Source organism: Sturnira hondurensis, unplaced genomic scaffold (assembly GCF_014824575.4).
Source record: "Sturnira hondurensis isolate 20B ecotype Veracruz unplaced genomic scaffold, ASM1482457v3 Scaffold0004136, whole genome shotgun sequence".
In the NCBI taxonomy this organism is placed as follows: domain Eukaryota; kingdom Metazoa; phylum Chordata; class Mammalia; order Chiroptera; family Phyllostomidae; genus Sturnira; species Sturnira hondurensis.
In genome coordinates, this window is record NW_028076767.1 from 15,617,474 (window position 1) to 15,639,342 (window position 21,869).

Genomic DNA, 21,869 nt, shown 5'->3' on the forward strand with positions numbered 1-21,869 from the left:
TGTGTGGGCTGTAAGAAATGAAGTTAAGGATGGGGGTAAAAGGCAGAAAACTGTATTTGAACAATTAAAATAAATAAAAAGAAATGAAGTTAAAGTTCTTTCTTTTTCTTCTATCTGCCTCTTTCTTTCTTTTGTCTCCAAAGTATGACCAGAAATATCTGGCATGTAATTAGCTTCAGAAAGTGTCTTAGTTAGAGATTATTTAATGAGTAAATTATACAGTTTAATTTAATTCAAATCATTTATTTTCAGCCAAATCAAACATATCATTGTGTTTACATAGAAATACAATTTTCGACTGGATCTTCATAAAAATGCATCAGTGAAATAAATTCTCATAAGTAATGACCAACCGTGGACTATATAACCATGCCCATAGCAGAACTGATTACCATTAAAAATTGGTAAAGTAATATATCTTAAATGTGCAAATACATCTTAAGTATTCTATTATGTTACCATTGATAATAAATGGCCACTAAATATATACCTATTACATAAAGCTTTGTAAAGTACAATAAAAATACAAATTCTATCTGTTAAAAAAAGCCATTGATATGGCTTCTAAGCGTCCTCATTATACAAATTCCAAAATACTATATGACCGACAAAATTATAAAGACTTTTTTTTATGAAACATATACTGCCTTCTAATTAAGGTACAACTTAGCATATACCAGAAAACAAGGCTTATATATATCAAAGAACACGATGAAGAAACATACAAATACAATATTGCATGAGCTACTTAATGTTTTTTTCTAGTGAAAATGTGTCTTTAGCACTAGAAGAAACTTTCCAAGACTAAAAGGAAAGAAAAATCTTTTTTGAGATCTACCCCCAATCTAACCTCATTAATTTTTTTCTGACAATGTAATAAATCAAATTATAAGCTTTAACCATAATTTTTTGTTGTACTGAGTAAAAATATTATTTATGTTAAAAACTAAACTAAGGGCAAGTTGATTTTTATAAAAAATGAGACTCTAACTTCAACAACAAAATATTATATTTGCTAAATAACTGATGATTCATGACTAGTTGTCATAGATTTTAGAGTATCAAAACTAATGAGGCATCACAATACTTTGAGACAAAAATATATTTGATAAAGTAAGTAGGAATAAAAACACTGCAACTATAGACAGCATACTTTCCAAATGCTTTTTCAGGATACATGAGACCCAATGATGTTTATATGTTTGGTAATGGAAATTATCTCATTAAAATTAAATTTTAAGTTTTTTGTAAATAGCAAATTTTCATTTTCCGCAATATTTATTTATGAAATAAATAATATTTAGAGTATAATTGATGATAATAACTAACATTATTACTTTGCATTTACTAATAATACTCTAAATACATTTGGTTTAATTATTATAAGAATTTATATTTTTGTTATTTAACCTGTTAAAAATGATCCGGTGGCATTGTATTCAAAGCTTACATTTTTCTAATGATATGAAACTACATTTCATAATAAAATGATGTCTGTCTAAAGAATGGTAACATATTTATTAGCTTAAATAGGGTACTGGGTTTGAAATTGGTATGTCTCTTTAGGACATTGAAAGGTATCATTAAGGTATGGCTTTTGGGAAATCAATCATAGTCTAGCAGCCTGGTACATGAAGACAAATTTCAAGATGCTAACTATTTAGAACTCAGACACACAATAGATATTTGGATAATTTGTTTTTTCATTACAAATTCTTCTATGTTAGAAACTGAAATGAACATAAAAGAATGATTTACTTTACAGTGAGTTTTTAAAATAAAATGTTACAGAGCAACAGTGAATGTATGAGGAAATTTTACTGAAATAAATTTCAGAAAGTGAAAATATTAACAAATTTATTGGCACAAGTATAAGACCTGTTATAAAGTAATAATGAATGATATATATATAGATAGATAGATAAAATAAATTTAATACAAATAAGGAACCTGTTTCTTGACGTCAGCACCTGCTGTCTAGTGGGTCGAGACAAAATACTGTGCCTTCAAGAGTTAGTCCCATTTTGAACCCCTCCTGTAAAATAGAGTAAAATAATTAAAAGAGAAAATACTCACAACAATAAAAAAAAAAGAATCAGTACACCAAAAAGACTATGAACAGAAGTTGAAATCTTCATGCTTTGATTAACTAAGAAAAAATTAAGTGTCAAATGTTGGCTTGCCAAATTTTTATATATTGGTGTATATTCTATATACACCAATATATAAAGCATATAAGCAGATCTTTATAACCATTAGAATTAAACATTTTAAAAATATATGTGAGGTTAGCTTGCATGGGAGACAGAAAAAACAACTTAAATATATGGAATTAAGCAGTTTTAAGTTGTAAACGTTTTTTTTTTTTAGTAAAGTCTTCACCATTCTTAAATTCTTCTCTTGTTCTTAATGATTGACATTTTCTTAAAACTAAGTAATACTAAGTTTAAATAAGATAGTTAAACTTCAGATTGATACTGGTTCAAGGTAGCCTGCTATTTTTCACCTTTCTTTTTGGTTACCATTGTTTGGATCCTGATAAAATACGTTTAGTAAATGCAATGTCACATCCTAGGCGGAACACAGAAAGAATGGCAGGGCACTCTGCCACCAAGAAAGCTTCTTTACTAGGTCTGCCTGTAGTGGCAAGAAGTCACGAGGAATCCCACTCCACCGAGCATGGTTTAGATGTTTTTGGAAATGAAGTTGCCTTTGATATAGTTACAAAATGTTTTCATTTTTGTTTTATTCCTTAGGAATTGAGCTAAAAGTTAATGGCAAACAACAACAACAAAGAAAACCTTTCCTTCTCTACTCCAAGTCGTCTTCTCTTTTTGCATAAGATAGATAGTAGAAGTATAAGCTATCTCCATCCCCACATCTGTATGTAAATCTTTGCTCCCTGACCTACAAAGAGGAGACGAAAAGCACAGACTCACACTGATCAATGGAATTGGAGGCCATGTTTTGGGTTTTCTTTTAGAAGCAGCGAGGCAACGTTTCTCTTCTCTCTTTTTTCATATATATATGTATACATATTCATATACAAATCATATATGTACAAATATATATTATGGATTATAAAGATATTTCTAACTTTCGTACAGAACTGAAATTTTGTTCACTGAGATCACCTGTAGTTTGGGGTGGGCACCTGACACACTTTTGGCACATGAAATATAGACAGCAGTCTATTCCTTAGCAGAAATAAATAGAAATGAAAAAAAAACCCTCTAAAAAATAAGGCTTTGTCCCTATTCTGCTCTGTGTTTTGTTTAATTAGATTGTATCTACTACCTAATTGGTAGTAACGGTAATGGTGGTAACGGTGTATCTATTTGTATTTCCCTAAATTACATTAATTTAAAACAGGTATTTAAAAGTACATGTTATTACAAATCCAATGTAACCATTGCTAATGTAGTACAGGAAGAAGGCTGTTATAGAACCATAAGTCACACCTTATTCTCTAGTAATGTTCACTGAGTGCTCATTATACCTAGAGCATAGACAATGCAGAGCAATGTCATCACTGTAAAGGTTTCTCAAAATTTCTTCCCAGGACTTAGAATACAAATTACATTCAGTTAAGCAAACATTAGAGGATTTACTGTAATTTTTTCAAAGCATGTTCTTATCATAAGAATATTTTGCTATATAGTAGGTGGATAGATAGATAGATAGATAGGCAGACAGAGAACTAGGGTATATATTACCTTTGGAAAAGTTTGATACCATACAGTGTTTTTTAAGTTTTGCCAGTTCATTCTGAAATTAAACCCGTATGACATAAATGGCCCTGAAAATACTATTTCTCAATGTGTTATTAGTATTTGAAAGTTTGAATAGTAATCAAAATAAATAGGGCTCAATTGTAATTTCAATATTTAAAAAAGTTTCTCACTTAAAAGATGATCTCCATGGTCACTTTATAAGGACCCTTTCAAAGTTCCCTAGATTATTTTAATCATCCCAATGAACAGACACATTGTTATCTCTCCTACAATAAAATTTTTCATACATTATCTGACCTTCTCTTCTAGGTATCATTTTGTAAATCATAGTTTAACAGATTCTGAACCTGTCTAGGATCTGCGCATCCTCTGGAATTAACTTCTGAATAAAAATGAGGCTTTATTTAATTGATGTAGTGATGAAAATGATCATAAACTAACACTACACAAAAATAATTTTATTATTAACATGTTAATATGTTTTTTGTGTAGAATATTTTGCCCAACTGCATTTTCTTTTTTTGCAATAGGGAGAAATGCACATTAAGAAAGGAAAAATCACTAATGTGCAAAAATTGTGAACATGTTGATTTAGGTCCTTTGAGTCTCCTTTCTTTCCATCTATATATTTTTAAAAACAATTTTGATCAAAATGTAAAACACAGTTATATTACACGTAACTTTCTATTAATGCCTAATGTATAGTATATACAATTTCCTATGTTTTTAATCTTCGCAAAACAAACTTTCTATTATTATTTTGAATCCACATTAAACTAATTTACTGACTATATAAGATTCTATTAATTTTTAATATGATTTAATAGCTTCTAGTATTTTACAGTTGCTAATAAGGCTGACTAGATGTTCTTCATATTTTTACACTTATAATTTTCCCTCAGAATAGAGTATATTAATTTTTGATGAAAAATACAATACAGTTTTAATAACAAATTACCCTCTACGACAATGCTATGAGCTGACACTACGCAGCGACTCAGAGTGCTTGTTTCATCACACCTGCACCAGTGCTGTTTATTGCTCAGAAAATAATAGTTGTAATTTGCTAGATCAAAACACATTTATAATTCTTTACTTAACTTGTATGTTTTTTTCTGATTGAACTAAATATTCTACATGTATATTAGACACTTGTGGTCTTCATTTGTAAAAATTGTATGTTGATTGTTTAGTTTCCTAATCATTTGTCTACTTACTTTAATTATATATATGTAATATAGTTACATATTTTTTAAAGATTTTATTTATTTACTTTTTGAGAGAGGAGGAGGGAGAGAAATATCAATGTGTGGTTGCTTCTCATGTGCCCCCTACTGGGGACCTGGCCTGTAACCCAAGCATGTGCCCTGACTGGGAATGAACCAGTGACCCTTTCGTTTGGAGGCCAGTGTTCAATCCACTGAGCCAGACCACCCAGGGCTGATATAGTTATATTTTAGAGGGAAGGTTAAAAAAACTATATAAGTTCTTCTGTAGAAGATTATATGTTCATATAAAATATGCCCTTATAAAAATTAATCACCAATAAAAAGTTTGATCAATATTCACTTATATTTCAAACATTTAAACTACCTAATGCTTATAAAATTTATTTGAATATTTGCTGTTTCTGGTGCATATTGATCCTCCCAAGTTATTAACCAGTTGACTTAGCACCACTCAATGCATAGTTCTTTCACCATTCATTGACTTGCCATGCTTGTTTTCTTCAATGTATTACGTTATTATAACTTACACGGTACACTTCCGGGCTATCAATACTATTGCACTGATTTGCTTCTTGGTTCATGAACCCAGAAGTTTAAATTAAATGGAAAAACTAAGTTATTGATTTCTGTAGGGAACTGCTCTGCCTGGTTTCAGGAATTGTAACTCCTCCCCCACCCCCCATGATTAAGGCTGAGCGAGCAACCTTCCGAATTTGAGCCTAAGGACAAAAAGCTTGTCTCTGGTAGCAAATGCTGCCTCTGCTTACTCCCTCTGCCCCCAAAACATGATCAGTTAGTCAATAATGGGTAAGACTCCTCAGAGAGAAGGGCCACCTAAGCCAGACATGATCACTTGGGAGGCCTTCATGGAAGGACTTGGGGGGCTGTAACAAAGAGGGCGTGATGGACCCTCGCCCCCTGGCTATGCGACGTAGCCCGAGTCCCCAGGTCCTCTGAGAGAAGCGATTCTTGGCTCTAATTCACTTAAGCCTGAAAACCTTTGATGGGGGAGGTGGTGCAACCTCTTGCCTTGCTGGAGCAGGATCTGGGGTAATCAGGCATAAGAAAGAATTCCTAAAAGTCTTGTGAAACCTGCTTTGCTAAGAGTGCTTTCATTCATATGTTAAGGGTCTGAGCAGGAAATAAGTACGCCTCCCAAAGTTTCTGCAACCCCCTTTCCAGACAAACACTGACTCAGACTAAGCCCTTAGATTTCTTTGAAATGTTATCTACTGTTTGATCCTTACCACCTGTATTCTTGTGTATTACAACCCAATAAAAGCCCCTGGAGGAAGGGGCTCCTGGCCTTTTTCCTCTGAGAAATTGGCCACTTCTCCTCCCCAAGCAGATCATGTCTTGGTAGTGTTACTTTCATCTGTGGTGGATGGGCAGGAGGACTTGCAGGCAAAGTCGCCCCAAAAGATTTCAAATAAATATCTAATTTTCTACCAATTTATAATAAAACATGGCTTAACCTTTCCAATTAAATTGTTCATATATAATAAGGTGTTTCAATGATTTCTTCTGTAAATGAACAAGGAAAACCAAATACTTCTGTAGCCTTATTGACTCAATGTAATGGTTTATATAAGCCATTATAAAGTATAAATTTTTACATACTTGCAAAGGTAAAAATAGTAGCTAAAGTGTGCTAGATTAATTAGACTAACAAGGTTAATAACAAAAGCCATCATAAACTTTAGATAGAAAAATTATTTTACTTTAGTTAAAGTCACCTTGCAAGTAAATCCTGGGCTCACAGAAATGACAAGCAATTAGGTGGACAATGCATTAGTGACTAAGTCATCAAAAAACACTTTAAAATACAGGATACAGGTTATAAGATCTCCTTAAACACAGCTAATAATCATACAAATCCATATGAAACAGCTATTTGAATATTTATTAAATAAAGCATGCAAATAATATGGCTTTAGCTGTAAAAAATTATGTTGTTTAAAATTATTATGAAATAATATACCAACCATCTCTGGCGCTACCCACCATGAAAGCAGAAAGGAATAAAAAGGGTATTAAGAAAATATTAGAAACGGCAAAAACTGAATAAAAACAAAAAAAAGCACAGATTAACATTATTTGACTAACACATCATAAACTCATTCCAATACAGTGTTTCTCAAATGAGTTCTTACAAAAACCTAATATTATAGACTTATCTTTTTAAAAATCTATAGAAAAATTTTCAATTTTGTGAAAATCTAAAAAACATATATACATATATATATGTATATATGTATATATATATAATCTTTGATAAAAACTAGCATATAATAAATAACTCCACCAAAATATAAAGTGAAAATAGTAACCGAAGTGTTTAATGTTGATAAGAACATTTGTTAATCATAGACAATTCTATGGAGTTCTTAAAACCAGTATCTTCAAACTCCCAGAACAATTCAGAATTGAAAAATAAAAGGGAGATAAGGAACAGAAACCCAACTTAACTACATTCATAAAAAACTTGTTACCGGGTGTCCGCTTTTTTCAGTAAGAGCCCCAAAGTTACGAAATACAGCTACAATGCTTCCTTCGTTTTAAGGGAGACTGATTTTAGTCTTACAAAGATTTTCCTTCATCTTCCCATTCACAATTTTGAAATTCATAATTGTTAAGACTGAGACTGAATTTTAGTCTAATGGCCTTTTAATTCTTGGATTTCAAAATAAATAAGTAGAATGCATGTAATTTTGTATAAAAATGTGAATCATCTTATTACTATTATAAATTGCGCCATTAAGTAAAGCTTACCCCTAGCAGGTGGAGGAGTATTTTTAGGACTTAAATGTGTATTATCATTTTAAAGTAATTATTTTAAGTATGTTTTTATACCGATAATAACCCAAGAAAAGGTTAGTTTTGGTATATAGCATCTCATATTAAAAAGAACAAGCATTTATGGGCAGTCTGTTAAATAGTCACCTGCATTTCATCTAATTTTGATTGAATATCAGGAGGGAACTCCCCTGCTCCACAATTAAATGGGTCAAAAGGTTCTGCTCCAAACAGGTCCCGTTCTAAACAGAAGAAAATGAATGACAGGAAGTTGGGGTGTGTTATATTTAAAAGACAGAATTATATAAACAAATACTTACGTGACCAAATGAGCCACTATCCACAGTTACACTTTTTATTCTGGGCTTTCCTGAGCTTATATTGCCAACAAGTAAGCAAAGATTCATTTTATGATGATATTAAAAACTAGATACAAAAAAATATTATCCCGAGATGTTTCTATGTCTTTAATTAAGGGTTCTTAACATCAGATTCACCAACTATTTGATGATTAGTATGTTAGAATACCTGCATTTTTCTGAAGAAATTTAAATGTACTAAAATGAATGTGCTACTCAATGAGACTTCCCTACTTCATTTACTGATGACTTTGCCAACACAATCACGAAGCAGTATGTAGGACCAACTAGATTAGTAGGTACTTTTACTCATAGTTCATCTATTTTTATCTCAGAAAAAAATTTAAGGAGCATCATCTCATGTACTGTGGAATTTATTTCATCTTTCTAAATAACCACAATGAAACAGGTTGTTTTTAAATGCTTCTTAGCCCAGAAACAAGTAGAAACTGCTATAAAGGACACATGGACAACACCAAGGGGGAGGGTGGAAACAAGGGAGGGAGCTGGGCTTGGCCGGGGTTGGGGAGAGTGGTGGGGAGAAAATGCAGACAACTGTAACTGAACAACAATAACGTCATTTTAAAAATAGCAGTCATGGAGTATCAAAAAGCTCTCTGTACATATAAAATATGCATTTTTTATTACAAAAGAAGTATCCAAGTTAAAATCAATGTCTGTGATTGATAAGGCTTTCCTATTACATAATTTCAAAAGTTTTAAAAATGGTTAAGAAATTTCTTTCCTCTGAATTAATTCAAATAAAGCCCTAGGTGACTAGAAAAGAATGTCAAATTACATATGGACATCAGAATTTAAAATGTAATAAGAATTTCATTTTTTTTTTAGGAAACTATAAGTATAGTCTCTAAATTCAATGCTATGTAAGAAATAACATTTATGCGCTTGAGTTCTGTGATAGCCTCACTCTTCCACTCCCATTATACTTGAGTCCCCAGTCATAACATTTTGGGGGGCCAGATTCATGCATTATGTAATCTAATGTAATGCTTAGAAGTTTCCAGTTCTGGTAAGTGCTGTACAAATAAGAGGGGCATATTTTATCATCCAACTAAAGACACTTTTAAGAGTGAAAAGAGCACTACCAATAGTCATACCAGAACAAAAGGAATAAGCCAAGGCCGCCTAAACATATGGGAATTTGTTGCTACCTTTTATATAATTTATCGATATTATTTTTTTATGATTTATTTCCTCAGTTTGATGTTGCTCAGGCAATAAACCAGCATTTTGAGAATAAGAAGAACTTTTCTTTAGAAGAGTAGCCTGATTACCACCTTTCCACAAGCACACTGAACAGGGCTTTACACATGGCAGATGCTGGTCAAGAAATGAATTAATAAAGAGAAAGAACTGCTGACTGGAGCTATAGAGATTTTCATTACATAGATTTTTCTGAAGTTGGCCCTCAAAATTGCCAAAGTTTCAAATGGGCTTAAAGGGATCTTTGACATTCCCGAAATGCTTCATAATGTTTATTATACTCTCAAGGGTTTATGACTCCCTTACAACTTAAGAAGCTACTACATTTACATATTAATATATCAGTATCATTATATCAATAAATTAATAAACATTACAGAGCTCTATGACATATTTTGGTCGGCTCAGATGAATGTAAAATTTATAACAAAATATCACATAAGTCAATTTCTAATGAAAAAAATCTGTTATACAATTAATAATATTAAAATTATTTAAGTCTAATGTAAATGTAAAAGAATAAACTATTAGGTAATAGTTCATCAGTAATCCTTTCCTTTATCCACTCAATATTTATTGAACTCATATTAAGTGCCATGCATTTTGCTAGGTAATTTTTGTTAGGATTAAACTAATAAGAAAGGATCAAGTTCTTTCCTTCATGGAATTTAGAGTCAATCAGGGAACAAAGTATTAAATGAATTAATTAAACTCTATACATATTCAAAGGTCAAAAATATGTTCTGGAGAACGAGCAGGTCCTCATGTAGTAAAAAGAGAAACTCAGGAGAAATCTTACAGGTTTCTGCCTTTATGTATTTAGCAAATAATGAAAAATACATGAATGAACATATTTAAGATTTAAAGAAAAAGTCCTATTACCAAAACCCTACTGGATTAGAGTTTCAGACAATTTTACTAATAAAGACAAGTTGAAGATTTTTTCCTTAAATTGTCACTACAGGCAGTACAGGGTAACCAGGACTATCTATTTATCTATCATCTATTTATCTAGTCTTTCTATCTATTGACATATTAAACTTTGGCACTTAGGAGAGGTAGACAATTAAAAATGCAGCAAGGTGTTAACTTCGGCTGATAAATCCCATTACACCATTTGATTACTTCAGATAACATCTAAAACAGAACTCATTATTTACTCCCTCTCTACCTCAGCTGTCCTGCATTAAAAACATTTGGTCTAAAATCCTAAACCATAATTGATTTTGAAATCTCAGTTAACTATCCTGATAGATCATTCCTTCCAAATATCTTAAAATTTATTTACTCATTTCAATTTATCTTTTGACTTGGATTAAAAGCCTCCATCATGGATATGTTGCTAATTTATATTTCAAATTCTAGTATGTAACCTAATTTTAGTGTATATGCTAAACAAATGTCCACTGAATTACATAGTGAATGAGTAAACTTATGATGAAGACCAAGTAAGTAAAAACAGCAGTCAAGGAAGAGTTGTGGGACCCTGGGACAAAAACTATCCCATCACAATATCAAAATATTGGCAACATTTTCTAAAAACACTATCATGTATGTATTATAGAGTAACCTTGCATTGGATATATATATATATATAAACTTATATGAAGTATTGAATATTTCCATAAACTGATTTTAAAGTTCCAAATGTCATTACTTCATATTTACATTAGAGAACAAATTAGTTCTCTAAAATTTAATGAATGCCTAACATGTGCCAAATACTTTGTTAAGTTCTACAGGGGAAAACAAATCAACTATAGGATCCGACATGCTTTAAAGAGGTAAGCTAAAACTTCAGAGTTACAGTGAAAATGGTTTAATGTGAACCAGAGCGGATGCAATAAAGCACGTATGTAAAATTCTCTTTCTTCAGTTTCCCCTTGGACATCATGACTGACCATGGGCACTGGGAACTGCACTTTCAGGTTCTGTGGCAGGGTGCACAACAACACAGAGACGAGATATTGACAATGAGCATCTGTTACATGCTCCAATTCATCAAAAAGAGACTTTTGTGTTCCTTCTAGATACATAGAAGGAAAATCAGAAAATTAATGCATTTGCAACATTTTAGATATCAAAGAAACAACTCTTACATAAAGGTTAATAAGCCATGGAATTCATAGATTTATGTATTTCTTCAATGAAGATTATCCATATACTCCACAATAAGAAAAAGTTTAGAATGAGCTCTATTAAATATGTCAAAAATTATTAAAATAATTACCATCAGAGTTGCTTTTAATAATTAAATTAAAACATTAAAAATATAACACCAAAACAAAATCAAAGTATAATCAAGTGCTTTGCATTTTAATGTAAATAACCCTACACCAAAATATCACTTTCATAAAATACTTTTAAATGCAAATGATATCTTAATAGTATACTCTGAATTATAAAGTAAAATATAATTAACTGAGTGTGGCAAATATATATAAACATAATACTTTGGTAATTGAAATTTTTAGTGAGCTCATTAAGATACACACTTTCACATAAAGTATTAAGTATTTAAAATGTATACAAATGAAGTAAAGAATATTAATTTGTTTAGAAAGCTTACTAATCTCAGTAGATCTGCTGGGTATGGGAGGTGGCTGTGTGCCATTGGGAGTAGGTACTGAGGACTGGTGTGACATTGGAGAAAATGGAATCATATCAAAGATGTCAGTGGAGGGTGACTTCGGTGGCACACTGCCTGCCTGCAATAAAAACAGTATGAATTAGAGTAGTATTTCGTGCAGATACATTCTAATGCTAAATATTTCATATGCATATAAAAGGTATATAAAAACAACAAATTCACTTGAGTGAAAAATAGTTAAATATTAGCAATTTCACATGGTTCAACAAGTTACACTAAATACTGATTGACAAGAAAGCAATAAAAAGTTTCTACAAAAATGTTCTCAAAGATGATGACAAACATAGTGACAATAGCATTCTGGAGAGATATAAAAGAAAAACTGCTATTTGTATAAGAGAATTGAAAATGTTAGAAACTAAATAAAATATGATTTTAGTGATGTATTTTCTTTAAGATCATGTTTTAAACAGAAATAATTAAACATAAGTGATGCGTCTTCTTAAATATAACCATACAGATGCAATTGAGAACATGTTTTAAAATTTTTAAAGGGTGTATTTAGAACTACAAATGACAGCTAACTATTAGATTCATTGCTATGCCTTTTATCCTGAATAAGATTTCATCAGGTTTTCTATAATAGATACCTACCTTTTGAAATAAATTAATAATCACTAAGTATGCCATCAAAATAATTGTTATCTGGGTCAGTCTGGGCCAGAACATAATGTAAGAATGAACAGTCATCACTTTGATTGTCATTTAGGGGGAAAAATACACAAACACACACATAATCCATAATATAAAAATAATAGTGATAAAAGTAAAGAATTCCCATTTTAGACAGGGATAGTGAGGAAAAAGTTTCTTTTTCTATAAGAACATGAATAGAGATTACTTAAGAATGGTTCATATTAAAATTAGAGTTCTGGAAATACATTTATTCTTCTGATTCCCAGATGAAAACAATGAAGAAAAATAAAGCTGCTTATGTGTAAAGAGAGGTGGATTTGCCATTCACGTGATTGTTACTACACGTTTTCATGCAGGAAAATTGCTGTCACCTCCCTTGTTTTAACACAGTGTTTAACACAAAATAATGTCTATCCAAAGACTTCCAGGCAACTTTATACTCCAGCACTTTCCTCCTATTCAGGAATGTTCTTGGCCTAGATAGCTCATCTCTCTATTTCCACTGGCTTCCTCCTGTCTCATCTTTTTCACAATATAAAGATACTCAAATTTCAACTGTAATTAAAAAGAAAACAATAAAAAATGCCTTCACTCTGTCCCCTCTTTATTCCTCCAGCCTCTCATCTCTCTCTTCCCTACAAGCCTAAGTAAGCGCCTTGAAAAAGATACTACATTTCCTGCCCTAACTTTTCCTTCATTCAGTTCTCAACTCACGTCAACCTAGACTTCACTCTCCATGCACTGAATCTACTGAAATTACTTTTACCAAGATCACCAATAACCTACTTTCCCAATCTGAAACCCTCAGATAATGGGTAACTGATGGAAGCAAAAATGGCATACAAAGGCCCCAGACCACATCCCAATTTTCAAAATACAGCTGTATATCCACTACTATATAAATAGTACATTATAGCAGAATTAAAGAAAATAAGTGGGGTAATAAAAAGAATTTTCTGTTTAGAAAGTTACATGAGGTCTTGGAATGCTGCGCTCACTGATTGGCTTGGGAAGACCACATTTAGAAGGTGGTGGTATTAACAGTCCCAGGGACAGTCTGGAATCAGTTGAGTTGACAGGAGTGACAGTAATAGAAGAGATATTTAGACAGGGAGATGGGCCGTCACTACCGCGCCAGAAAGAGGATGAGCATCTCTGAAACCCATGTTGCTCATGATCAGACACTGTGTGCAGCAGCTGTGAAAAAAGGACAGAGAGATAAACTAAGGAGAAGAAAGGAAAGAAGAAGGAAAGAGAAAAAGGTATACATGAAAATTTGTTTGTAAAATATTTTGTGAAAAGGATAAGACATTTGAAAATAATTTGACTAATAATAAAACAGATAGTTTTAGTAGAATCAGTAAAGTAGATTTCCCCATTGTGACAGTGCTTGGATTCTGGACTGTTTCCTTTGACCATTTTTACTGAAATATAACATTTTTAGAGATTTAAATAAAATGTTGCATTCTTTAGAACATGAGAGGAAGACAGTGCAGAGAAAACTTAGGAACGCTTCATGATTTATTTTGGAGAGAGCCTCCAGATAACGAGATGAAAAAAGGAAGGAAAGTAAAAAAAGTTACTGAGGTCGAAGTCTAGTAAAAACCTGAGACTTTGCAGAATTTTCAAAAAGGGTTACAACAACCATTTTATATTTAATCCTCAAAATTATTTTGAAATATTAGTATTAGTAATGTTATGTCATTATACTAAAGATATGGGGATTAAGGTCCATAGATTTTTTGTGAGTTATTCCTATATGAAGTAAAAAGCACAGCCAAACTTCAAAACAATTGACTCCAGGCATCATACCCTATCTCTAGGTCACAGGTGGCTAACACAAGGCCCAAGGGCCGAATCCTGCCCTCTACCTTGTTTCTACCTGGTGGCAGTGCCAAACTCTCACTTAACTGTTAAGGAGTAGTTACATTTATACAGTCCTAAAATTACATTTGGCCCTTTGAAGGGAACCTTGAGGCTGATGTGAGACCCCCTATGAAAATGAATTTGACACCCCTGCTCTAGGTAGTGAGTTTCAAATGGTAAGACCTTTGATGGGCAGAGGAATTTGATAAACATCCTGAATAAATCAGAGATATAATAATACATAATAAGACAATATGCAAGCAGAACACTGTGTTGGGTCTGAACATTATTTTTTGGATGACTTTTAGATGCTATTTCCATTATAGCATATTGAAAAGCTACTGTCAAGAGCTGAGCTAGAGACAGCTGAGCTACCAGATGTCAATTTAAACAAGTCAATTTGCATTTCTCTGATGATTAGTGATGTTGAGCATCTTTTCATATGTTTATTGCCCATCTGCATGTCCTTTTTAGAGAAGTGTCTATTCAGGTTCTTTGCCCATTTCTTTTATTGGATTGTTGATTTTTTGGTGTTGAATTTTATAAGTTCTTTATAAATTCTAGATATTAACCTCTTATCAGATGTATTGACCATTTTTGTGGGTTGTCTTTTTATTTTGCTGATGATTTCTAATCATCATAGAAATGCAAATTAAAACCACAATGAGATGCCACCTCACACCAGTCAGAATGGCCATCATCGAAAAATCAAAAAGCAAGTGCTGGAGAGAATGTGGAGAAAGAGAGGCCATTTTGCACTGTTTGTGGGAATGTAGAATGGTGTTGCCATTATAGAAAGCAGTATGAAGATACCTCAAAAAATTCAAAATGGAACTGCCTTTTTACCTAGTGATCCCACTTCTGGGAATATATCTGAAGGAACTCAAATCACTAGTTTGAAAGAACATAAGCACCTCTATGTTCATTGCAGTGTTATTTACAATCATCAAAATTTGGAAGCAGTCAATTATCCACCAGTAGATGAGCAGATAAAACAACTACGGAATACTACTCAGCCACGAAAAAGAAGAAAAATCTTATTTGTGACAGTATGGATAGATCTGGAAGACATTATACTAAGTGAAATAAGCCAGTCCAGAGATGGGCAAATAACATATGATTTCACTCATATGTGTAATCTAATGAATGAACTGAACTAAAAAGAAAAATAGAGACAGACTAATAAATAGAGAGCAAGTTGACAGCCATTGAAGGGGTTGGGTCAGGGGGTAGAGAGACTGAGGAAAAAGGACTCATGGACATGGACAACAGTGTGTTGATTGCAAGGGTAAGGAGGGTATAAGAGGGATAAATAGAAATGGAAAAAATACAATAGTAAAAAATAAGTCAAAATGAAAGGACTTCTCAGGGTTTTATTCACTTACTATGATAGCATAAACAAAAAAACAGAAGGAAGGCACTGGCTCCATCAATGTCCCATTTTCCCCTAGGAAATGGCACTGCACAAAGATCAGAAGTGTCAGTGCAGAAATAGGGTACTGTCTCTCCACTGAGGGAGCGCCGAACAAATGATTCCTGCTGTTTTTTTGAATGGGTGGGGACAGCAGGCTAGGGGAAGGGAAAGAGGAAAGGACAAGGAGTAGAAAAGCACTATAAAATCGCAGTAGAGAAAAATGTCCTCAAGGCCACCAGATAAGGTGGTCTCAGGTCTCACCTAAGAGAGGCCTTGGCCAGAGTGTCCAATAAGGAGGCTTCCGAGAGGAGGCACCTGGCTAAGGCTGGCAGCTGCATGGCTGGCCTTGGGTTAGAAGGGGTTCGGTCCTCCTTCCCACACTGTGCACTAAATCTGGGAGACAGCTTCCCATACCCCCACTCCCTGGTTTGCCAGGTGCTGCATCTGTAATTGCCTATGATAGGGTCTGAAAAATCACCCATAGGATTTAGCCTGCAGCCAGACTCATCAGTTACAAATTATACCGGAAAGATTTTTCAACACTGGTAGTACTTGGAGGCAGCCAGCATGCATCTGGCTTTTGATAAACCTTATTGTGTAAGGTTGTAACTAAATTTGCAGTTAGGAAGATTAACAAGTTTGAAGGAAATCTTTAAGCTAGGAAACACCTCTTCACACATTTCTAGAAGTACAGATAGAAAGAAGGCAGTGGAAAGTGAGAGATTCGAGTTGAGGAAAGGGTTCAGTCAGGAAGCAAAAACTCTGATGGTCTGACTTAAATAATCTATCACTCTATTAATATGCATGAACAGTTATATACTCATTGCTTTCCCTATTGATTGTCATGGTGATCTATTTATTAATCTACAGATATGTATATATGTTTGTATATATATATACATAATTGTAAGTCTACTTTTTGGTCTACATAATGTATAGTTATTTATTTATTTATTTATTTTAAAGATTTATTTATTTATCTTTAGAGGGGAAGGGAAGGAGAGAAGTATCAATGTATGGTTGCCTCTCATACGTCCCATGCTGGGACCTGGCCTGCAACCCAGGCATGTGCCCTGACTGGGAATTGAACCGTGATCGTGTGGTTCGCAGGCCTGCACTCAATCCACTGAGCTACACCAGCCAGGGCTGTATTGTATAGTTTTGATTGGTAGCCATCTTTTAATTATAGGTGACAACTGTAAGCTCCTTGTGAATAAAATTTTGTTGTTCTAAAATGCTATATATAATACATTGGAGTATAAGTTATACTATGAGTATTTGTTATCTAACTTAAAAAATTTTTTTTAAATAGCATTCTTTTTTTAAAAGATTTTATTTATTTAGCATTTAGAGGGGAAGGGAAGGAGAGGAGAGAAATATCAATGATATTCTCGTGAGTCCCCTGCTGGGCACTGGCCTGCAACCCAGGCATGTGCCCTGACTGGGAATCAAACCGCGATCGCGTGGTTCGCAGGCCCGCGCTCAATCCACTGAGCTACACCAGCCAGGGCCTTGTTGTTTAACTTTTACTAGAGAAATTTTTAACTTAAACTGTAAATTGATAAGGATGTCTGTACTGAGCAAAACCAAATAAGATATTAAGAGGATGTTGTTCTTGGTATGGCTTTTATATCATAAATGACAGTACTCTGTGTTGTTTTATGACTTGTATTGGCCAAAATACCTCTTCCAGACACCTGTCAAAACAAACTAAAGACCAATATAATGTAAGTGAAAAGTGCTCTAGTATTTATTTTATCATAGTACTAAAATTATGCATCTAATTCCTCTGAGAATATATAGCTATGCAAATAAAGACTTTATAAGAGACGAAAAAACTAAGTATTTAAATATTCCACTTAAGAGGTATTTTTATTTTCCAAATGGTAAAGCAGGAATATCTATCAATAGCTTTTGGTATCTAAAGTGTAAGTCTCGAACATTATCTAACTATCACAGATTTCCTTCCAGTAATCTGTAATACAGATGTCATCAGTAATACAGCTGTGGTCAACAGGCAATTTTGCGAGGAGGGGCGGGGTCACACAGGTCTCTTTTAATATTGACTCAGTTGCTTGCAGGTAAATATTTAGAGACTTCACATTAAAATCCAGGGCTTTTCTTGTGAAGACAGACAATCTAGAATGTGGGTTCACAAACTTGCATGAAAATAATTGACTTGCATTGAATATCTGCTGTGCTTTTTAAATGAAATGCATGCTTTCCAATTAAATGCTACTAACACATTCCCATTTCACACACTTATGTCACACGTGAGCTATGCTGACATTTGAGACTGTGATTCCTCACTGAGAAAAGATTCAGGTCAAGGAACTGGATGTTACATATGATTCCTTAAAAGAATGAAATCTAAGCCAAGTGTATTTACATATAGATATAGTTCAGTAGTTTTTGATTTTGCACCAAACTATTAGGCCTATTAAATGAGAATAAGAATATTTCAGTATGGCACCTAAATGGCACACAAGGCATTTTTCGCACTAGATATTCTGAGTGGTGTCTCTAACTTTAAGGGTTCAGTAATTAGTCATTTTTGAGCTGCTATTTTTAATTGGTTGAGGATACTATATTTTTCTAAGAAATTAATTTAGATAAAGTAGTCTACTATTTTTATTTTGGAGTTTCTGTCAATATTTTGACAGACAGCTAGAAACCACAATTTTTGGACTTTCCACAGAAGTTCATGGCATCACTGTTTAATCTCTGAGGCCATAACCCAAGTGTTTTGCATTTAGGAAGATGCACAGGATCTGAATTATTATACTATTGAGAATGAGGAATTCTATGCTCAAACATTGCTGTTAATTATGCAGAAGTTATATTAAGACATTAGCAATAAAAGCCCATATTTGAGATTCATTGTTCCTATAGTTTTACAACTCTTTCTTTCAGTAGGTGGTGACTTAGTAAATTTAGGCAATGGTGAGTATTTCAACTTCAAGCTCTGACTAAATGAAATGTCTTAAGGTTTGAATCTGATCAGTAAATGTCATATAAACAAAAATACTGAATTAAATATTTCTGTGGTAATATCTATAGAAATATTAGAATAAAACCAAGTTTTTATTTTATGCTGTTATTTTGGTGATACAAACCTTCAAACATCCTTTTAAAAATGTGAACAATGTTAAGGCTAAAATATGACTTATCAAAATTATTAAAAGTATTTTAGTAGTAAGTTTCATTTATCAAAATTATTTAAAAGTATTTTAATAATTTATCAAAATTATTAATAGTATTTTAATTTGTACCTCTAGTAAGAGGTACAAAATTCTTCTTAGAATTGAATTTAAAAAGTAAACTTTTATTTCTATTTTTACTATAGATGTCTAAATTAAAATTTTCTAAATGTTAGAGACCTATCTATGAAAAAGAGATAAAAATATGAACAGTAAAATGACAAGAAACTCACAACTATCAACAACTGAACCTAAAAAACTAAGAAACTAACTAACTAACTAACAAACAACTATAATAGGAAGAGAATCACAAAAACGGAGATCACATGGAGGGTTATCAGTGGGAAGGAGACATGGGGAGAATGGGGGGAAAAGGTACAGGGAATAAGAAGCATAAATGGTCTGTACAAAACAGACAGGGGAGGTTAAGTATGAAGTATAGGAAACAGAGAAGCCAAAGAACTAGTATGTGTGACCCATGGACATGAACTAAGGGGAAGGGGGGAATCCTGGTGGGAAGGGGGATGCACAGCAGAGGGGACTAGAGGGGAAAGAGAAATAGGATAACTGTAACAGCATAAACAATAACACACACACACACACACACACACACACATATGTATATATATATATATATATAAATTAAAATTTTCTAGTTAAAATGTGGATAATAAATAACATTAAAGATGGGAAATATAACTGTAATATAAAAATGTTCTAGTAATACTTTCTATATTGCTATGCTGGTTCATACTTTTAAATTCCACAGTTATGGCACATTGTCAACATCACATGGAGAAATGGGTGAAGAAGTGAGGGGATTAAGAAGTACAAATAGGTAGTTACAGAATAGCCATGGGGATGTAAAGTAAGTATAGGAAAGTGAGCAGCCAATGAACTTATAGGCATGACCCATAGATATGAACAATGATGGGGGGATTACCTGAGGGACTGGGGGGTGCTGGGTGGAGGGGGAGCAAGGGGGGAAAATCAGGACAACTGTAATAGTATAATCAAGAAAATATAATTAAAAATAAAATAAGGCATAAAAGTAACAACTTCTAGAAATTTAGAACTTATGGCACCATGGATTTATTTTTGTCCAGATTTCTAGGTCCCCATTTGGCTTATATTGGTCTCTTAGTTATAAAACCTATTACTCTATATGTTCTTACAAGAATTTTGAAAGTTGAATGGATGTAATCATCTCCATATCTCAAAGAGGAAAACTGAAATGAGGAGAGATTAAGTGACTTAATCAGGTACTCCTGGTCAGAACTGGAATGGAAGACATTTTCTTCCCATTAGGGTTAACTTCCTTAGAATCATCTTTTGTGCAAGTACCAATTATGAAAGTGAACTGATAATCATTTTTGTGGGCACCAAATGTTCTTAAATCTATGTTCATGTTTAAAATTTATGCCTTTGTCTAAAGATTCATATTTGGCTAGTTGTGTAATTGAGAGTTTTCACAATCTGCTCTTGCCCACCTTAACGTCAATAGTAGTTGAGAAAACACTGGAGGAAGATGAATAGGCAGGTCTGTTGACCCACAATGAAATACACATTTAGGTTATAATTGTCCTATCAAGTCTAATCAGTGGCCACACAGTTGATTAGGCAGAGGCAGAATTTCATCCAGTAACACTTGGTTTCATTGAAAGGGACACATTTATTTTACTCAGCAATAGAAAGTCCAGTATTTCTTAGGACTACAATTTTGTTCATCTAACTTCCTGGCAATAGTTTGATTTGGTTAAAATCTTCTATAGACAGAAATGTAAAATGTAAGCACCCAGATGTAAGAATAAGGAGGGACAATTCATTTAACTTGCTATGCCCACATCTTATACTGTAGGAATCCTGTGGAGGCATTCATGAGGCTAAGAGGACAGAATAAACTCTTTTTCTGATATAAATACAGGCAACACTGCCATGTGAATGTAATAAATGGAAATCAGATTGTTGCTAGATAATTAGTACCAAATGGTGGAAAACCCAACCTCTAATCTGTTGCCAAACCACTAGAACACAGCAAAAAGCAAACAGCACAGTCAAGTAACGGAAATTTCTCGGTGTATCTAAATGACTGTATAAATAAGGAGCCCATTTCTAAAAGCCAATAAAAAGATTTATACAATTTCAGTGTGATACAGAGGTATGTAACATGGGTACTTTCAAAGGCTCTTTCATTTGGCAGAAAGGAACCCATGATTGAACCACTGCAGCGGTATTTGGGAGACATGGAAGCACGCTGTTTGTTAAGTACAAGCAAAAACCTGCCATGCCAATTTATACACGAGAAAATAAAAAACTGGAGTGCTCTTCATTCATCATGCATATAAAGAACTGGTTTTAAGTAAAAATGGTTTGATATATATTAAATATATACATTTTTAGTTAGAAATGTCTTTTGATTTTAATACTAAGAAAAAAGTCTTTTGATATCGCTAGCTATCAGAGAGATGCAAATTAAAACCACAATGAGATACCACTTTACACCAGTCAGAATGGCTATCATAAACAAAGCAACAAACAACAAGTGCTGGAGAGGTTGTGGGGAAAAGGGGACCCTAGTTCACTGTTGGTGGGATTGCAGACTGGTACAACCACTATGGAAAACAGTATGGAATTTTCTAAGAAAACTAAAAATGAACGTGCCTTTTGACCCAGCAATTCCACTCTTAGGAGTATATCCTAAGAACCCTGAAACACCAATCCAAAAGAACCTATGCACCCTGATGTTCATAGCAGCACAATT

The 21,869-nt window shown here is 33.2% G+C and overlaps 1 protein-coding gene across 7 annotated transcripts in view; it reads right to left on the bottom strand.

Annotated features, from left to right (window-relative positions):
• Positions 1–235: 235 nt before the first annotated feature.
• Positions 236–21,869, bottom strand: part of GULP1 (GULP PTB domain containing engulfment adaptor 1) — a 226,923-nt gene continuing 205,289 nt past the window's right edge. For 2 of the 7 annotated variants that reach the window (XM_037043781.1, XM_037043782.1), the window contains 5 exons: positions 13,601–13,825; positions 11,912–12,050; positions 7,907–8,001; positions 6,949–6,959; positions 236–2,035 (listed from right to left, as the gene is read on the bottom strand). In XM_037043781.1, coding sequence (XP_036899676.1) covers positions 2,014–2,035; positions 6,949–6,959; positions 7,907–8,001; positions 11,912–12,050; positions 13,601–13,825 — 492 coding nt within the window. In that variant the 3' untranslated portion in view covers positions 236–2,013. The remainder of the gene's footprint in view (positions 2,036–6,948; positions 6,960–7,906; positions 8,002–11,911; positions 12,051–13,600; positions 13,826–21,869) is intronic. The other 5 variants (XM_037043779.1, XM_037043780.1, XM_037043783.1 and 2 more) reach the window with 3 other exon arrangements.